The sequence below is a fragment of the Eulemur rufifrons genome, chromosome 7, assembly GCF_041146395.1.
Source record: "Eulemur rufifrons isolate Redbay chromosome 7, OSU_ERuf_1, whole genome shotgun sequence".
NCBI classification, from domain to species: Eukaryota; Metazoa; Chordata; class Mammalia; order Primates; family Lemuridae; genus Eulemur; species Eulemur rufifrons.
The window spans coordinates 8,209,276-8,227,911 of record NC_090989.1 but is presented as its reverse complement, the minus strand read 5'-3'; the positions used below and the strand labels follow the sequence as shown (position 1 = coordinate 8,227,911).

Here is an 18,636-nt window from a genome sequence, read left to right as displayed (position 1 = left end):
GCTCAGTATTCGAGAGGTACAGAGATGGCTGCTGTCATGGTTCTCACATGCCATGTTGGGGACTAGAACTGCTGCTTATCATTAAAGGATAGGAGTTGGAATTTGTCACATATCATAGTGGGCCCTGGTTCATAGAAACCTTTGTCACAGGTTCTGAAAGTGATGAGCTCTATCTTTTGACATAAAAACACACCATCTCAACAAATATTTTGCCTTTGGGGTAGGGGCAGACTTTACCAGGGCAGATTTGAAGAGGTGTCCTTGTACTATGTTGAGGGTTTTTTTTTATTGTTCTTTTTTTTTTTTTTTTTGAAAGCCATTTGATAATTTTTCTTATTTCAATTCGTTATGGAACCAAGTGTTGTTCTTGGTACCATTCTGATTGCAAACTTAAGTTTAGAAAGGACATTCTGATGTTTATTTCCTACTGATAATCCTTTGCAGTAACATACAAGCCAGTGTATCTTTATTAAAAAATCTAGGTGCAATGAACTTCAAAAATCCACAGGTCTAAAAGTTATACACTAAATCATTTTAAACACTGGAAATCTATGGAAGACTATTTGTGAATTCTTGTTTTAAGGTCTTTAGGGTAAATTTGGTCATGTGCTTGTGGGAAGTGTACTGCTATGTACTTACAGTAGTATTCCTAAAATGTAGGATTTTTTTTCTGTTAGAAAATTCAGGTATAATTGACTGAGTAAGGAAAAAAATATGTTTTGGTTTTATTTTTCAGAATGATTCATTCCTTATTGGAGGCTTATTGAGAATTGCTTATAAAATAGAAAATGTAAGTTTAAAACACAGAATCCACACCCACTGTGAATAAGTGGCAATAGTCACACTGCTCATTTCCCTGTACATTGAGTCCACATACTTGCTGTTTTATAAGTAATATTTGGTAGTGTTTATTTCTGTATTTTCCTTATGCATTCTCTTCGATTTGGGGGTTTGCATCATTTTCATTGTTTTTCCCATATATGTTGTATGATTTTGAGTCTCTTTTACAAGTTGATTCTTCTCTTTTAGATTATATTCCTAGCTTATGTTCCCCCAAATGAAATTATTAGACCCCTGGTATGAATATTTTTGATATGTAATCACTAGGTAATCTCCAGATTTAATGATAAACCAATTTTTAATGCTACTGGTGACATAAACATCTATATGTTTCTCTTAAGCCTGATACCAACATTGGTAACTCAACTATTTAATTTCTGAAGTTATTTCAGACATTAGAAGTACAAATAACATTTCTGTGAATTTTGATCCTTCATAAAGCTGATTGCACTGAGTCTGCATTTGGCCAGCCACATATCCTCCTCTTGTTGTTAATCTCCTTATTCTTCTCTTTGCCACAGACCATGTAAAACATGTAGTCCCTTTGATAAACCTTAATCTATACCTTTAATCTTGAGATGAGGATGAAAGTCCTAGTTTAGATAAGTTCTGAGAACCCTGTGCACTTTGTATTGTACTTCCCTGCTACTGCAGGCAGCCTCTTGCTAGGTTGTAGACCTCAAATTCCAGGTCTGTAATCACTGCAGAAGCATTTTGAGCTCTGATGGTAGCCTGAGGTCACCTGAACATGTAACATGTGTGAGTCCATGGTGTCTGTTAACTTGTATGTCAGAGTCTGACAGCTCTAGGTTGCATGCTGGGGAAGTGAAAATACGGAGTTGCAGAAGTTTTGTATTAAGGGTCTGAAATGCTTCTATAAGATAAATTTGCTTAGAATTAATACCCAAATCCCATTCTTCATTCCTCTTTTGAAACAGAAAATCTTGGCAATGGAGGAAGCTTTGAATTGGATAAAATATGCAGGCGATGTAACAATTCTAACTAAATTAGCGTCAGTTGACAGTTGTTGGCCTATGTTAAGTATTTTCTTTACTGAATGTAAGTATAAGTATTTTAAATTGTTACTTGACTCAGTTTTTAAACGTATTGTTTGGGAAAATGGAATGTGTAGTTATGTGATTTCTGATTAATCTTAGGATTTTAAAAAATATGTTTCTCTTGTTATATATCCCTGAATAAGAGAATTTTAACCTTGTGGTTAGTTTTATTCTGTATTTCCTGTCTTAATTATTTTTATGACATACTTTTTAAAATTTTACTTAATGGATGCTATAAGTTAATATATATATTATTCAAAGAAGGAGACCACAACTGGGTTCATGTATTCTTTCATAAGAAAAAGCAACAGAAGCTAAAATTGTGATTTTCATTTTCCTGATGAATCTGCAATTCTTTTATGTATGGGGAAACTGCCTTACATATGTCTTTCACTTTGTGAAATGTTTTTCTTTAAAGCATATGAATCTCAGCAGGGTTTTTGTAGTATAGTTATAGGAATCTTGAAATGGGAAAGGTTTGGCCTTTTAGTAGATCCTGACCAATAATTTGCCATCTCCATTGAGAAGAGGGAAAATTTAGCACTATTTTTTAAAAATTTATTTTTTAAATTTTTATTTCTTTAGAGACAGGGTCTTGCTCTTTTGCATAGGCTGGAGTGCAGTGACACAGTCATAGCTCACTGCAGCCTCGAACTCGAGTGATCCTCCCGCCTCAGCCTCCTGAGTAGCTGCGACTACAGGCGCAGCACCATGCCCAGCTAATTTTTTAAATTTTTTTCGGAGATGAGGTCTTGCCATGTTGCCAGGCTGATCTCAAAGTCCTGGTGTTAAGTGATCCTCCCAGCTTGGCCACCTAAGTACCTGGGGTTACAGGTGTGCGCCACTGCATCTGGAAAATTTTGCATTTTTAACTTAAGTACTAAAGAAGAATTCAACTTAAGTGAAGACAGATCTTTCTCATAGGTTTATTAGACACTGGGATGTGTTACACTGATTGATGTTGTTCTTGTCATTGTTTTGGAGGCCTTTAATTATAGGCGATTTTATGGTAGAAGATGAGAAGCACCTGTAGGCACATCTTTGTGGGCTCATTTCTGATTCTCTTCTTCTGTATAATAGCCTTGCAAGGTGGCTGTTATTACTCCTAATTTAGAAGTGAGCACACTAAGATTTTGAGAGGTTAAGTGGTATTTCTGAAGTCTAGTAAGTAGCAGAACCTAGATGAGAAATCAGTTTTCTCTGATCTCAAAGCCCAGGTTTTCCTGCTGTGATCCTACTCTGTACCTGCCAGGGCTTTTCTTGAATCTTACATTTTAGGTACTCCTTTCACCTTGGAAATGAATACGTTTGCTACAGGCTTAACTAGAGTTTTGTTGCAATAAAAATATTTTTTTCTACTTTTTAAAATCCTTTTTCTATAACAGCTTAAAATGCAGAAAATGACACTTGATAAACTTTTGACATAAAGTTTGGTTACTTACTGCATTTTAATTAATTAAATTTCTATAAGAATAGTGTTTCAAATAACTTCTCATTGTAGCATTTTATTTATGAGAGTCAAGAAACTGAATGAAGACATTTTAAATTCTTTGTTGCAAGTTGAGCATCAAAAATCTGAAATTTGAAATGCTCCAGGATTTGAAACTTTGTGAACTTTGATATGATGCTCAGAGGAAATCTTCACTGGAACATTTTGAGTTTCAGATTTTAGGATTTGGGATGCTCACCTGGTATAATGCAAATAATCCAAGATTGAAAATACCTGAAATATGAAACACTTCTGGTCCCAAGTATTTTGGATAAGAGATATGCAACCTGTATGTTCAATTCATTTTAGAAAGTAGTTTTCCACGTTTTTGTTTTTATACATTTTTATTGAACATTGTGCCTGGTACACCACAGGTGCTTGACAATGTTTGTTTTTTTTTTTTTGAGACAGAGTCTTGCTTTGTTGCCCGGGCTAGATTGAGTGCCGTGGCGTCAGCCTAGCTCACAGCAACCTCAAACTCCTGGGCTTAAGCGATCCTACTGCCTCAGTCTCCCGAGTAGCTGGGACTACAGGCATGCGCCACCATGCCCGGCTACTTTTTCTATATATATTTTAGTTGGCCAGCTAATTTCTTTCTATTTTTAGTAGAGACGGGGGTCTCGCTCTTGCTCAGGCTGGTCTCGAACCCCTGACCTCGAGCGATCCACCTGCCTCGGCCTCCCAGAGTGCTAGGATTACAGGCGTGAGCCACCGCACCCGGCCTAACAATGTTTGTTGAATTGGCTTCAGTAATGATGAGGCATATTTGGAATATGTTCTGACAGAGCATTTGTTATAAATACAGTTATAACTAATGTAATAATAAATGAGTTTTTTTAATTGCTAGAAATAACTGTGAATAGATTCATAGCAAACAATAAATCCAATGTTTTCTGTAACATTTTATCAATTTACATTTTTACTGTATTATTTAATACACATAAAAGATTACAAGAAACATATGCTATTTAGAAAGATTAGTAATGTAATGAATTTATAGACTCACCTACCTTAGCTAAAAATTAGAATATTATCAATACCAATTTGTTTTTTTAACAAATATTCTCTCTCTCTCCTAAAAATAAAATTTAGACAAGTATCACATAACTAAAGTTATAACAGAAAACTCCAATTTGCTTGAAGAGTTTAAAGCCCAAACTTGTGCGGATTGTATAGAGGTGAGGATAAATATTTACTTGTAAATATATTATAAGATTTGCCTGTTAGAACTTTTAACAGAGGAAGTTAATAACAAAACTGCTCTCTGACGGCATACAAGAACTATTATAAAATGGAATGACATGTTTGAGTGAAATTTTTAATAGATTGTGATTTGGAATTTTTTTTGAAGAAATATCTTGATCAGAATTTTCAAATGATTTTTAAACAGTTAATTGAAAATTAAAATCTGCTTTTTTTCAACTAAATTTTTTTTTTTTCTGGAGACAGGGTCTCTGTTGCCCAGGCTGGAGTACAGAAGCATGATCATAGCTTATTGCAGGCTCAAACTCCTGGGCTCAAGCAGTCCTCCTGTCTCAGCTTCCCAAGTAGCTGGGACTAAAGGCATGTCACCATGCCCAGCTAATTTTTCTTATTTTTTGTAGAGATTGGGTCTCATTATGTTGCCTAGGCTGGTCTTGAACTTCTGGCCACAAGCGATCTTCCTTCCTTGGCCTCCCAAAGTGTTGGGATTACAAATGTGAGCCACTGTGCCCAGCCAACTGGTCTGTCAGTTGAGGAAATGTGATTTTCTTTGGTAACAGCTTTATTGAAATGTAAGGCACATGGCATCCAGCTCACTCATTGGAAATATGATCTTAACTCAATTTTAAAAAAGGATTTAGGAAAACATTTAATGTTTTATTGAATTCTCTAAAGCCATTGATATGATCCAGTTTAATTACTTATTTTAAAAAATTTGAGTGTTTGAAGTGAAAAGTTTCAGTTATAGCTGTAGCATCTTTCATATATATTCTTGCTAACCTGCTACCTCATTTTTTGCAATTAATCTTATCAACATTGCCTATGTGTTATTGATGTATATATTTTTTAAGCATTAAGATTTACTGAATAATATCACATTTACTAACCTAAAGTTAAATTTCTACTTTGCATCTACCTTTTAGTCTGCTGTACTTTACTGATAAGGTATATTTAAAAATGAATCTACCAAATATTGCACACAGTTTTTAGTAATTAATCATAATGTGATGGTTTTCTTTATTTTTTAGTATTCCTTTAACAAAGTTAGTGTTGAGTCATTAGAGAAAGGTTTCTTTAAATATGTGTGCCAAAATATTGGGTATTGCATTCTCATTTTGTACATAAATAATCCCCTAGATTATTTCTGATATCAAAGATAGAAACCCAGATCCATTTTTCCTAGGTATTGGGTCTTGATTATCTTTGGAGCTAATCGATGGGTCTTCTTTAACCTTGGTTTCTCAGCAAGGAGAACTAATGAAAATGAAAGGAAATGAAGAGTTTGCCAAAGGAAGATTTGATATAGCTATTATCTATTACACCAGAGCCATTGAATATAGGTAAGACCAAAATAGAACAGTGAGATCCTTTTTATGTGGCAGATCAAGTTAGAATGCTATGCAGGAGAAATAAAAGCAAGATGAGGAATTGGAGAATATCACTCAATTTGCTGTGCAGAATAGATTTCCTCATCTTTAGGCATTAGAACCATTGGAGGTGGCCTGAGTATATGAGCCTAGTCAAGTAGTATAACTCAAGCAAGTCTGGCAAAATTGTGACTTTGGTTCTGTCCTCCTCCATTTTCTTTCATACTTTTCAGTACAGAGTCATTTATTCTGTCTTGTTCTCGTTTTGCCATCAACCAAGTCCTTCCAAATTATTAGCTGATCAAAAAGAGGTAGCACTTAAGATGCCACCCATTCAGGGGTTTTTGCTTCTCAGGATATAACTTTTAAAGGATAATATTGGGAATGATTGAGAAAATGCATGTGCTCTCTGTACCTTGTCTTCTTTGTTCAGCTGCTAGATTTTATAGTTTTCCTTCAGATGTGCCTCATGCTTGGATGCTACTGACAGCATCAGCTGGGCCACCTAATACTGTAGCAGCCTTTGGAGGGTTTTCTGTAAACACTACTCTCTTTCCTATCTTGCCCATCTCTTCAGGGAACGCATGAATCCAGTTAGCATGCCACGTCTGAAAGTCTGCTGCTCTGTTCTTTTGAGGAAGAGGTGGAGGAAAGGAGAAATAAATTTCACCACACATAGATAAAACTAAAAAGAACAAAATTTGAAATGAAACTATTTAAGTTACTGTTCCAATTTGCAGGCTTGCTTTCTTTGTCACAGTGGCACAGCCTGACTTAGGTAATCTTATCCCCTAAAGTTACAGCATGCTTTGTAGTTTGGTAGCTCTTTAATGTCTCATTTGATCCTCACAACAGCCCTGTGAATTAGAGCAAGTAGAATTATCTTTATTTTGAATACAGGGGAGTTTAGGTTGGTTTGAACAAGGTTACTTAAAGTTAGAATTGAAGGAACTGGGACTTAGTTTAAGATTCCAAATCCTCTGCCACACAGATGTAAAGTTTAAAAAAAAATTTTCATTCCCTGTGGTTTTTGTTTGTTTCATGTGTAGTGTGCTTTACTAACTAAACATTGTTTCTTTTTAAGACCTGAAAATCACCTTCTTTATGGTAACAGAGCTCTTTGCTTTCTTCGTACTGGACAGTTCAGGTAAATTCATTAAAGTATCCCAATCACTGAATTGCTATGCTAAATACCCATTTTTGGGAAACATTTCTGTTTTGCAGGTATGCAAGAAAATCCTTGAATAGTTACTTGGCAGAAATACTTAAATGGTTTAAAGAGGGCACTGCAGGCTTTTTGTATAATAACAACAGTGACAGCAGCAGCTGTTCTGATTGAGCGCAAACATATGTTATACATTATTTTAAGTGCTTTACATATGTTGTTTAATTCTCACAGCATCTGTAATAGGTAGGTAATGTTATTCTCCACATGTTATATGTGGACCAACTCATACCATTAGTAAATAGTTACGTCAAGATTTGGACACAGATCTGATCTGATGATCCCAAAGTCTGTGTTTATAACACCTATAATATATTGCCTCCTTTTGCTCTTAGTTAACCTATAATATATAGACTGAAATAAGCATTTTTGTTGTATTTTTTTCTCTGTTTATCTTGGTATAAAAAATTAAGTAAATGTCCTTCATAAGTGAAAGAGAGCAAAAAATTTTAATGGTATAAGAGTGGAATCATAATTCTTAGTTCTTTATGTTGAATTTGAGCTGAACTTTTTATCTGTTAGTTGAGAATGATTGAGAAAGATTCTGTATTATGATTTTATTCTTTAGTTTTAAAATTTTAGGGCATAAAGTACAAACATAATACTGAGCAGTGTAGACTGTTGTATTTAATAATGTCCTGCGCTACTGTAAGAAAGGTTTAGGGTGGATTCAAGAATACATCCACACAGTAGAAGAATATTCAAAACAAATTAGAAAACCACCTTAGAGCCTGGGATCCTTAGAACAAAGCTGCGTAGGCATAAAGCCCTGCATAGATATTAGTTACAATTCATATTTACATCTGACCTTCTGTTGCCAAAATGAAAAGGGAAAATTTGACAAGTTATATAATTCTCATTGTCCATAAAGAAACAGGTTACTAATTGCTTGGACGAAACCGTGTTTTCCTGGTGTTTAGTTCTGAAAGGAATTTCTTATGTGGCTTACAGGTAATATTAATTGAGTGATGGAGTAGAGGGTAATGTCAGCAACATCCTATGCATAGCAAAAACTCCCTGAAAGTGCAGTTTTGGGTTTCACAAACAAGTTTTTTGGTAAAATTTTCTCATGAAAGCGTATATCAGTTGTTTTTCAATAAAAGCACTTTAGTTGGGATGTCGGAGGGTGGGAGTGGGAAAGGTGTTGTATTCCAAGTATGTAGCTTTAAAAATAACATTTATTGTGTTTTTCTTTTATTATAAACAGAACACATTCTCATGGTAGAAAATTTGGAAAATACAAGAGTTTAAAAAGAAGAAAATAAAAATGACCAGTAATCCAACCACCTTGGAGAATACCGCTGTATTAACGTTATGCAGCTTTTAGATGGCTTAAGCCGTGGATAAACCGAGGCTATCTAGACTAGAGGAATGGATGGGCTTGACACAGTCTTCCATCAATACCACTGTCCACCTGGTTCTGACAAGAAATGAGCTGCAAATGTCTTTAGGTTACTGCCTCTGGCTAGGGCCAGAATTGCATACATTCTGTGCTGTTTGAAGGTGAATTTGTATGCTTTCAAGATCAGATGAATAGATTGGCAACTTGGCTAGCCTCTTAACGAAAACTGAGGCACCTATCTGAAACCTTGCCTGGTAGAAGGTCATCCCCTCTCCAGCTCCAAGAGCTGAGAGGCAAATCAGGGTGTTTCTGCTCTCTTTCATGAGTATTGTATGCTAGACACACAGGGAAGATCCTCCTGAAACCCTGCTTCAAACAGGTGAATCAAAGTAGAAATACAGAAGCCAGGTAGCGTGGTGAGGGAAAGGCGAAGAGCAGAGTCGTGGATCTGTCCTTGTACCTCCTTCCTGATGGTATAGCTTGTGGTTTTAACACCATCTGCATTTTCATTAGAGGCAGGTCAGCAGCATTGAGAACCCTTCGTTCCTTATTAGGCAATCAGTATGTACTGGATGCCTGTTTATGAAGCGTTATGCCACACCAGTTTTGCTGGTGTTTCCTACCTTCTCACATTGTTTATATGATTTGCTCAATAACGTAGGGATAATGTTTTCAGTGTCCATAGTATACAAAACTTCTGATCAAGTGACTAGATGATGTGACTTAAGAACACATTGCTAGTAATTCAGATGTGCAATTAACACAGGAGGACCCATGTCCCGTAAAGGTCTTTTAGTTGAAATGTTATGAAGCTCTCACATCAAAAGGATGCTAGATCTGCCATGGGAATTTGGCTGAGCAGCTGCAGGAACAGCTGGGGGTAAAGCATCTGCCCTTCCCCAGTTTGGCAAGGTATACTCTGCAGCTGTTCCACAAGGATAGGCTTCTTTGCTGTCTTAGAAGCAAGAATTGAGATGTCCAAAGAGAACAGAAATGGAGTATTTTAAACTAACAGAAAAGAAAGGAATAAAAGGATTAAAGTCATGAATGCTGAAATTTCTGAAAAAATTAAGTCCTAAAAGATGAGAAGATATAAATTGAAACATTAAAGAAAAAGAGATTCAATTTTAAAAGATAACTGACAAGATTAATTTCTAAAGTGGTAAAAATAATAATACTGTGTATTACACAACATGGCTGTCACTGTTCTGAGCACTTCACACATGTTAACTCATAAAACGCTCACAACCGTGTGAGTTGGGTGCTGCTGCCTCTTTTCAGATGAGGAAATGGGCATATTGAGGCCAGGCAAGGTGTCCAAGGACACTGGGTGGATGTGTTAGAGCCAGAACTTGAATCCAGGCAGCCTGGATGCAGCATCTCTGCTATGACTCACTGTGGAATGGTGATGGTAGAGTAAAAGGGGAATGTGAAAGTTGAAAAATGAAAAATAAATGGTCCAAATAGTCAAACATTCATGAGGAAATTATTATCCTTACAGGACATGCAGATCAAAAACTGAGTTTTTCTTTCATACCTGTCAAATTGGCAAAAATTTAAATGTCTTGTAATATCAAGTGTTTGAGAGGACGTGGAACAAAGGAAACTTTGATACTCTGCTGGAGAAAGTGTAAATTGGTACAATCATTTTGGAGAGCAGTTTGACAAAGTGAAGATGTACATACTCTACAGCCCACTTCTAGGGTCATACCCTCCAAACTCTCAAATGTGTACCCAAGAAGATCTGTACAAGCCTTCATTATAGCACTGTTTGTAAGAGTAAAGAAATGGAAACAACCTAAATGTCCATCAATAGGGGAATGGATAAATGAACTATGGTATATTCATACAATGAAATTCTATATGGCAGTTAAAATGAATGCAATGTTGGGTGAAAAAGCAGGTTGCAGAATGATTTGTACAGTATGGTGCCATTGATTAATGTTTTAAAACATGCAAAACAATGTGCATGTCCATAATTAACACAGAATATGTATGAAAATGTTTTAAAAATGCATGGGCATGTTAAACACCAGGGAGTGGCTGTCTCTGGAGAGAGAAGGAGGGAAAAGGAGAGATGGGAGGAATGGTACACCGTGGATGTCAACTGCAGCAGACTTCTGCAAAAAGAGCTGAAGTAAATATGGCAAAATGTTAATATCCTACTAAGTTGGTACACAGTGGATAATGGGTGTTCATTTTGTTAATGTTATTCTCTGTGCTTTCATGTATACTTAAATATTTGATAAAAAGAAAAAAAGTGTAATTAAAAATGCATATGGCAAGAGGAACAAAAGAAAAACAAAAACAGTGATCACTAAATATCAAGGATAAAATAAGTGAAAAATGATCTTGAAGGGAGAGGAAAACAAATATTTTAAGTCCAGTGGCAGGGGTGGGGTGTGGGGAGCCTGAGGTGAGATATGTATGAGGAAACATGCTTCCTTCAGAAATGGTCAAATGGCGGTGGTGATTTTAATGCCACAATAGTTCGTACAGTTTGTAAATCATACCATCTTTGGGTGGATATAAGTGAGGCCAAGAGCCCATCAAACCCCCTGCAGGTCTGCAGATGTTGCCCTTGGGACATGTGGGTGTGGGGGGCATGGGTGGGGGACTGCGCTGCCTCCTTCGCCCTGGGCCCAGGAGCTTTTCCCCTTTGAGTCCTTCAGGCTGAGGAATGTGTGCACCCCAGGTCACCTGGCTTGGATGACATGTCCCTTTTATTCTGGTCTGGAAGTGTACTTTTCAAATACAATTTGGTAACTATAGGGCAGTTTGATGGTTGTAATTGAAGTAATCAGAAATTGTCAGTTGAGAGGAGAATCTAGAAAAAGGAATCAGGCATATATGTAACTTGTGTAGTTACAGTAGCTTATGCAATATATATGATTAGGTTTTGCCCACTTACTGTTTAATTCATTTTTGTGGGACTCACATATGGCAAATTCAAATTCTTTGGTGGAATCTGAACTGTGTGAGGGGAAATTTAATTGGAGAAAAGGAAAGCTTAGCCGTGAATGGGTTTTTAATTTGTTTTGGAAAATCACATACTTTTTAAACTTGGTATTTACTTGACCTTTTGGTATTTATTTAACTATTTACCCATCATCTTATATTCCCTTCTATCAGACCCCAGCGGTGATTAGTAGCAGACAGATAGACTTTAAATGACTCCTTTGTTTTTATTTTCCTGAATTTTTGGGGGACCAGAGGGATAAAGCAACTCACCTATGTGTGTTTCTGTAAACATTTCAAAAATTCGCGTGTGTGTGTGTGTGTGTGTGTGTGTTGGTTTGGTGATTTAATCTTCACTCTGCTTTCTGTGTGGTCTCTTTAGTTTTACTTAGAAGATACTTAGAGTGTGCTTTTGAAGAAAACACTTATTTTTTTTTTAAATCTTCTTTGGGATGCATTCTTCTTTTCAAAAAGCAGTAACAAATGCACATGGTAAAAAATTAAGATTAAAAAAAGGGTACACTGAAAACCCTTGCCCAGCTCAGACCCATTCCCTAAGCTCCCTCTTCAGATCCTTGTGTTCCATATTATATGCCTGTACAAGCACTTACTATGTTGAACCAAATGAAATTGCCATTTTTGTAAGTCAGAATATAGGCAGTTTAATTTGGTTTAATGTATCATATATGTCTTCTTTTTCTTAATGGGTAGGAACATACACTGTTGTACATCTTGCTTTTTTATAAATATTGGAGCTTGTTGCGTATCTGTATATAGAGATCTACCTTAATCTTTTTCATGGCTGCAGAGTATTTTACTCCATGGATTACTCACTTAATCCATTAGTTTATATTAGTATACAGTTTGTATACATAATTTGTGTTTATATATAGATTACTTTTATTGTAGATTTTTTATTACTATGTCTATTTCCAGTTTAAAAAGTTATATTTGACTATATAATGATTATCTTTTTATGTTTTACACTCAGGTACAAGTTTATCTGTAGGATAAATTCCTGATAAATTTCTTTTACTCAGTTGATAGAGCATATATAATTTTAATTCCAGACAAAATCCAGTTTTGATTAAAAATGTCTATGTTTATTCAGTTGATGGTTATTAGTCACTGCATATTTGTCAGTGACTCACCATTATAACCGAATCCTGCTTTTGTAAGATCTAGAAACTTGGGGGGTAGGTGTTATTTCTTTTTTGATCTGGTCAGGTCCTGAAAGTAATGATTTAAAATTGAGGAAAAAAGAAAAGCAATAACCCTTTTATGGTTTGCAGAGTTCTTACATATTTATGTTGTGGTTTGAGAGAGTCAATAAATAGCATCTCCCTCCCCTTCTATGTCCAGAATCAGTTAAGAGATGGATGCTGAAGATGGGCAAATGGTGATGAAATAGTGCCTTCATTACTGATGTAGTTACTGGAGAACAAGACCTTAAGTCTGATAGCCTAGGGGGTCATTACTATTAATAATTCACTTAAGTCAAAGAACTGGGCAACAGAGGCTACTGTGAACTTTAAGCCTGGAAAAAAGGAGTCAGGTATCCTATTGATGTTTAAGTTCCCAGAAAGTGAGAAAAAATAGGTTAAGCCATTTATGATCAGTGCCCCTCCCCCACCATTAGATAAATTATTACTCATCCTCTGGGATAAGTTACCAAGGGGTGGAAAGAGGAGAATGTTGAGGAATAATTAACCTAGCAAATTCACATGGAGATGCGGAGGAATACTGTTCTTTCCTAACACCATATTTTAGAGCAAAATGTAGCATATTGTATATGAAGTAACTGGGGGAGCTTGAGAAATAAATATACTTTCCCATGTAATAGTAGTAAGGTGGAGCACCTGGGAAGAACTCTGTTCCTTACCCTCTGTTCAGTACTCTCACCATGTCACACAGTCTCCAGGAGTAAATAATCATTTGCATGTCCTGAGTCTTTCCCCATACCCATCATCTATTGTGCAGGGTATATCTGCTGCCAGACATCAAACCTGCTCACCAGAGTATTTAGATCCTGGCTGCAGGTTTTAGACAAGCATTAGCACCATGCAATTTACTATACCCACTTTGCTTTAGTAGTAGGTGTGGCCATATGTTAGTAAATATGAAAATTTACTAGTATTAACATCAGTACGTACTCAAAACATATTTATAATATATGCTAGCTAGTATAACAATACTATTACAGTGCTATAATAGTAACATTCAGCATTGATTCAACAAATATTAGGGTTCCGTTGATGATGGATGACATCAGAAATTAGCAAAAACAGTCTCTGTGTTCCAGACAGCAGGCCAGCAGCATGAAGGCCTGTGGTGGGAAGGAGTGTGTTGCATTTATGGAACCAGTAGTGTGCCAGATGGCCTGAATACAAAGAGGGAGAGGTGGTCAGGTGCTAGGCCTTGTAGGACTGTGTTAAGGTCGTTGGCTTTTGAGAGCAGTGAGAAGACAGGGATTTTAAATAGATTAGCACAATTAGGACTTCATGAAAGATCATTCTGATATGGTGAGAATGGATTTGAAGGGGATGCAGCATGGATGTGGCTTAGGAGGCTGTTGCAGTACTCCAGGGTAGGGGTGATGGTGGCTTGTAGCAACATGGTGGTGGAAATGGCAAAGTGGAAGGATTGAAGATATTTTAGAGGTAATGCTGACGGAAGTTACAGTGGTTGGTGTTGGATGGAATGCGAGAGGGAAAATGGTTGGAATTGTTCTGAGGTTTCTGCCTTAAGCAGCTTCATGAATTACAAGCCCCCTCACTACCATTGGGATCAATGGGAGAAGAATAAATTTGTAAGAGGTAGAACTTGACCTCATTCTTGAACATACTGAAATGAAGTGCCTTTGAAGCATTTAGATTGGAATGTCTTGTGGATAGCAAGTTATGTGGGTCTGGAACTTGAAGAAATTTGGGTGGGAGACGTGGTTGGGATAGTTAGCATGGATGATTTGAAGTTGTTGGTGTGGGTGAGATTGCTTAGGGAATTGTTTCTCAACTTAGACTGCATATTGCAATCACTTGGACTTGAAGAAATACCACTCACCCCAGAGATTCTTAATTAATCTACAGTAAAGTTTGGGCATTGGGCTTTTAGAAGCCCCACAGATAATACCAATGTGCTGTCAAGGTTGAGACCCACTGCCTAGTGAGAGCATAGGCTGAGATTAGAAGAGAAACCAGGAGTGAGCCTTGAGGAACAGATAGTTAATGGCCAACTAGAGAAGGCTGAACGTGCACAGGAGACTTAAGAGGTGACCAGAGAGGTAGAATGAAGACTTTTGACGTCATGGAAGTAAGTGAAGGAGTGGCCAGCAGTGTCTGTTGCTGTTAACAAGCCAGTTGTAATGGAATTTGGATTTAGCAGTATGGACATCGTTTATTTCCATAGAGGGAGCTGTCAGTAGGAAGCTTGGGACAGAAGCTGGTTAGATGGGATTGAAAAACATGAGAAAATGGAGACACCTAGCATCAGCAGCTTTTAAAGGTGTTAGGGAGAGAGACAGAGTGTGGAGCCTAAGAGCTGTGCCATTGGATTAGGATGTTTTTGGCTGCAGGTAACAAATGATTTGACTGGCTTAAATGGTGAAGAAAACTTAACTTCATTCAGGAGTTCCAGAAGAAGGTGGCTCTGGGCTATGTATTTAGAGGCTCAGCAGTGTTGTCAGAGACCTAGGTTTTTCCAGCCTCAGTGTGCGACTTGGTCCTCAGGATGCCCCCCTCAGGACTGTAATTCAGACATCTCTAACAGAAGGACATCTTTGTCTTGTAATCTTTTTTTTCCCTTAACACATGTGCTGAGAAGTATACAAATCTTAAGTGTACAGGCTGAATTTTCTGAAATCAAACAACTGTAACCAGCACACAGATCACAACTCCAGTGCCATGGAAGTTCCTCATTCAGTCACTACCTGTCTCCTCCCCCAGGGTAACTACTATCCTGACTTCCACAGGTTAATGTTGCCTGTTGTTCTGTGCAATTTAAATGGAATGATATGCTATATGCTCTTTTATGCTTGGCTTTCAGCATTGTTTTTGAGATCTGTATTGCATGTAGTTGTAAAGTGTTCATCTATTGCATGAATATACCACATCTTATCCATTCTGTTGTTGAGGGGCATTTGGGTGGTTTCTAGTATTTGGCATTTACAGATGGTGTTGTTGTGAACATACGTATTCATTTCTGTTGAGTGTGTAATCAAGGAGTGGAATTGTTGGGACAGAGGGTGTGCTTATATTCAGTTTTAATATTATTTTGGTTGTATCATTTTATACTCTTACCAGAAGTAGATGAGAGTTTCTTGGAGTTTTTAGTTCCATGCCCTCACCGACACTTATTATTTTACATCTCTCATTTTGGACATTCTGGTGGTATGGCACTGTGATTTAAATTTGCATTTCCATAAATTGATTAAGGATATTTCAATTGAGCATCTTTTCATATGGTTATTGATCATTTGGATATTCTCTTTTGTGAAGTGCCTATTTAAGTCTTTTGCTATTTTTCCCTTGAGTTGAATGTCTTATTCATTTGTAGGAGTTTTTTGCTTGTTTTGTGTTCTGAGTATGAGTCATTGGTCAGATGTATATATTGCAAATATCTTCTCAGACTCAGTGGCTTTCCTTTTCAGTATGTATGTTTTTTTCTGTTTATAAACAAATTACTAATTTTAGTATAGTACAGTTTATCAATTTTCTCCTTTACATATTAATAATAGGCGTTTATGTATTCTGTTTATAATCTTTGCCTACTCCAAGGTTACCAAAATTTTGTTTCTTCTACAAGTTTGATTGTTTACCTGTGATATTTAGCTCTGCAGTCCATTTGGACTTAGTTTCTGTTTTTGCTGTAAGATAGGGTTCAAGATTCATATGAATGTCCAAATGATCCGGCACCATTTATTAAAAGAGTATATTTTCTCCGTGCACTGTGCTATCACTTTTGTCATAAATTAGGTGATTATATGTAAGGGTCCATTTCTGGTTTCTCTATTTTATCTTATTGGTCAGGTTGTCTACCCTTACATATCTGTACCTTTTAGTAGGTATTGATATATGGTAGTATAAGTTACCTATTTTTGTTCTTCCTTGTAATCTCTTTTTAAGAGTGATGAATTAGTATGCATGGGAATATGAAATGATGAACCAGCAAAGCTTAAGCTAGATAAATAGGAAAGTAAAAAAAAGAGAAAGTAGATAAATCAGTGAGTTGGGCACCCTGGGGAGATGGTAAGAATAGTTGAACAAGTAAGATGGACTATGGGGGAGAGTTGGACACCTGAACTAGTGATTTTGGAGTTCAGACAGTTTTGAGCGGTGCTAAGTTGCCGAGGGGTTTGGTGGTAGGTAGGTGGCTAAGTTGGGGTAGAGGAGGAGGTCAATGAAAATATAGGAGCCAGGAAACTGAGAGAGTAGGGTATGGATCTGTTAGTACTTGACGTTGTAAAAAGTATATTTTCTAATGTATTTAGTGTCTGCCTTAAAACAGGAAGATAATAATAGACTTATTATTTTCACTTTATGGATGAGAAAGTGGGCCTAGAGAGGTTATAACTTCCTAAAAGCCCTAAAGAGAATTAGTGATTGAGTTAGACCTAACCCAGGTCTCATGTCCCAGCTCCTATGCTCTGTTCCATAGAGCTTAGCTGGTGTGTTTTGTGAAAGACCTAGGAGTTATATTTTTGGAGATCAGAATTCTTACATGCAGAAATAGTGTAAAAAACCATACAAATAATAAGTTGTGCATAGATAAGATATATTGATAAGTTCTGTGAACTATTTAATATGCCAGAAGTATTAAATGTAGTTATTCCTGGGTAGTTGTGATTGTGACTCTGGGTGACTTTTCCTTTTTGTTTTACTTTTCTGTATTTTCCAAATTTCCTATAATGGACGTACATTATATGGATTTTCAAAAATTAAAAAAAATATTTTTTGATGATTATATCCATGGACAATTCACAAAATATAAATAGATATACAGTATGTAAAGTAGTTAATATTTTTACAATAAAAGAATGAAAATGTTTAAATATTTTATTTCTTGTTTTTGTTTTTAGAAATGCCCTTGGTGATGGAAAGAGAGCCACCATTCTGAAGAGCACTTGGCCAAAGGTAGGTTTATTTATTTCGCATTGAGCAAATAATGCCATACAACTTTGTGAAAAACCTGTTTACAGGTTGTGTTTGTTTGTAAAAATGCCATATGAAATTATGCAGAGCTCAAGAATATGAAAGGGGAATCTTCGGTTCCACAGTCAGCACAGGGACTCAGCCACAGGGAGGTGCTTTGTGTGCACGAGGAGCCCGGGCAGCCCTGGGAGGTCTTGAGGGTGCCTTAGTGGTTGAGAGGTACCTTCTGCACATTCTGAGTAGATGTGCCTGAGTGTGAAAAATGAAACTTAAAAACTTGGAAGGAGACTTTATAGGCGGTAGGAAAGGATTTCTTAACACGCAATACACAAATCAGCAGTGAAAACAATCACCTTGAGATATTTGACTATATCAAACTTAGGAAGTTCTGTATGTCAAAGGACACCATGAATTTATTAGTAGTTTGGGAGGAGATAATTTGTCACATATATAACTGATAGGATTTATATCCAAAATATGCAAAGAACTCCTAAAATAAATAAGAAACCCAGTAGAAAATGGGCCAGTAAGACAAATAAGAATTTCATAAAAGAGTAATCCTGAATGGCCAATAGAAATAAGAAACTGTCTATTTTCTGGTAATTAAAATTTTAGGGGATTGGGACAGATAAAGAAAAATGAAACTGATCGACCAGAATAGAGGGTCTCTACACAGACCCACATACCTATGAGTAAATAACACAATATGATATTGTTTGGGTCCTTCACATTGGGAGGAATTAAAGAGACCATTAGTCCTGAGTGTTGGTGAGTGTGTGTAGTAACAGGAACCTTCAATAAATTGGTGGGAGTGTGAATCATTTAAAACCGACTTGGAGAGCATTATGATTTACATACTTCATAATTACTTGATTCTGAGTGTGTGCACTCTAGAAAATTTCTTGTGTTGTGTGCACGTGGTGAAATATAAAGGTTGGTCATTGCAGCATTGGTTTCATGGCATAGCACTGCAAATACCTGTCCATTGATAAAGCAGCAGATGAATGT

The 18,636-nt window shown here is 36.6% G+C and overlaps 1 protein-coding gene across 2 annotated transcripts in view; it reads left to right on the top strand.

Moving 5' to 3' along the window:
• The window catches only part of TTC3 (tetratricopeptide repeat domain 3), a 112,947-nt gene that overhangs the window by 14,632 nt on the left and 79,679 nt on the right, over nucleotides 1–18,636 (top strand). The window contains exons 6-11 of one of the 2 annotated variants that reach the window (XM_069474953.1): nucleotides 737–790; nucleotides 1,779–1,899; nucleotides 4,480–4,565; nucleotides 5,836–5,930; nucleotides 7,042–7,104; nucleotides 17,556–17,610. In XM_069474953.1, the coding sequence (XP_069331054.1) occupies nucleotides 737–790; nucleotides 1,779–1,899; nucleotides 4,480–4,565; nucleotides 5,836–5,930; nucleotides 7,042–7,104; nucleotides 17,556–17,610 (474 nt within the window). The remainder of the gene's footprint in view (nucleotides 1–736; nucleotides 791–1,778; nucleotides 1,900–4,479; nucleotides 4,566–5,835; nucleotides 5,931–7,041; nucleotides 7,105–17,555; nucleotides 17,611–18,636) is intronic. The other variant, XM_069474954.1, reaches the window with a different exon arrangement.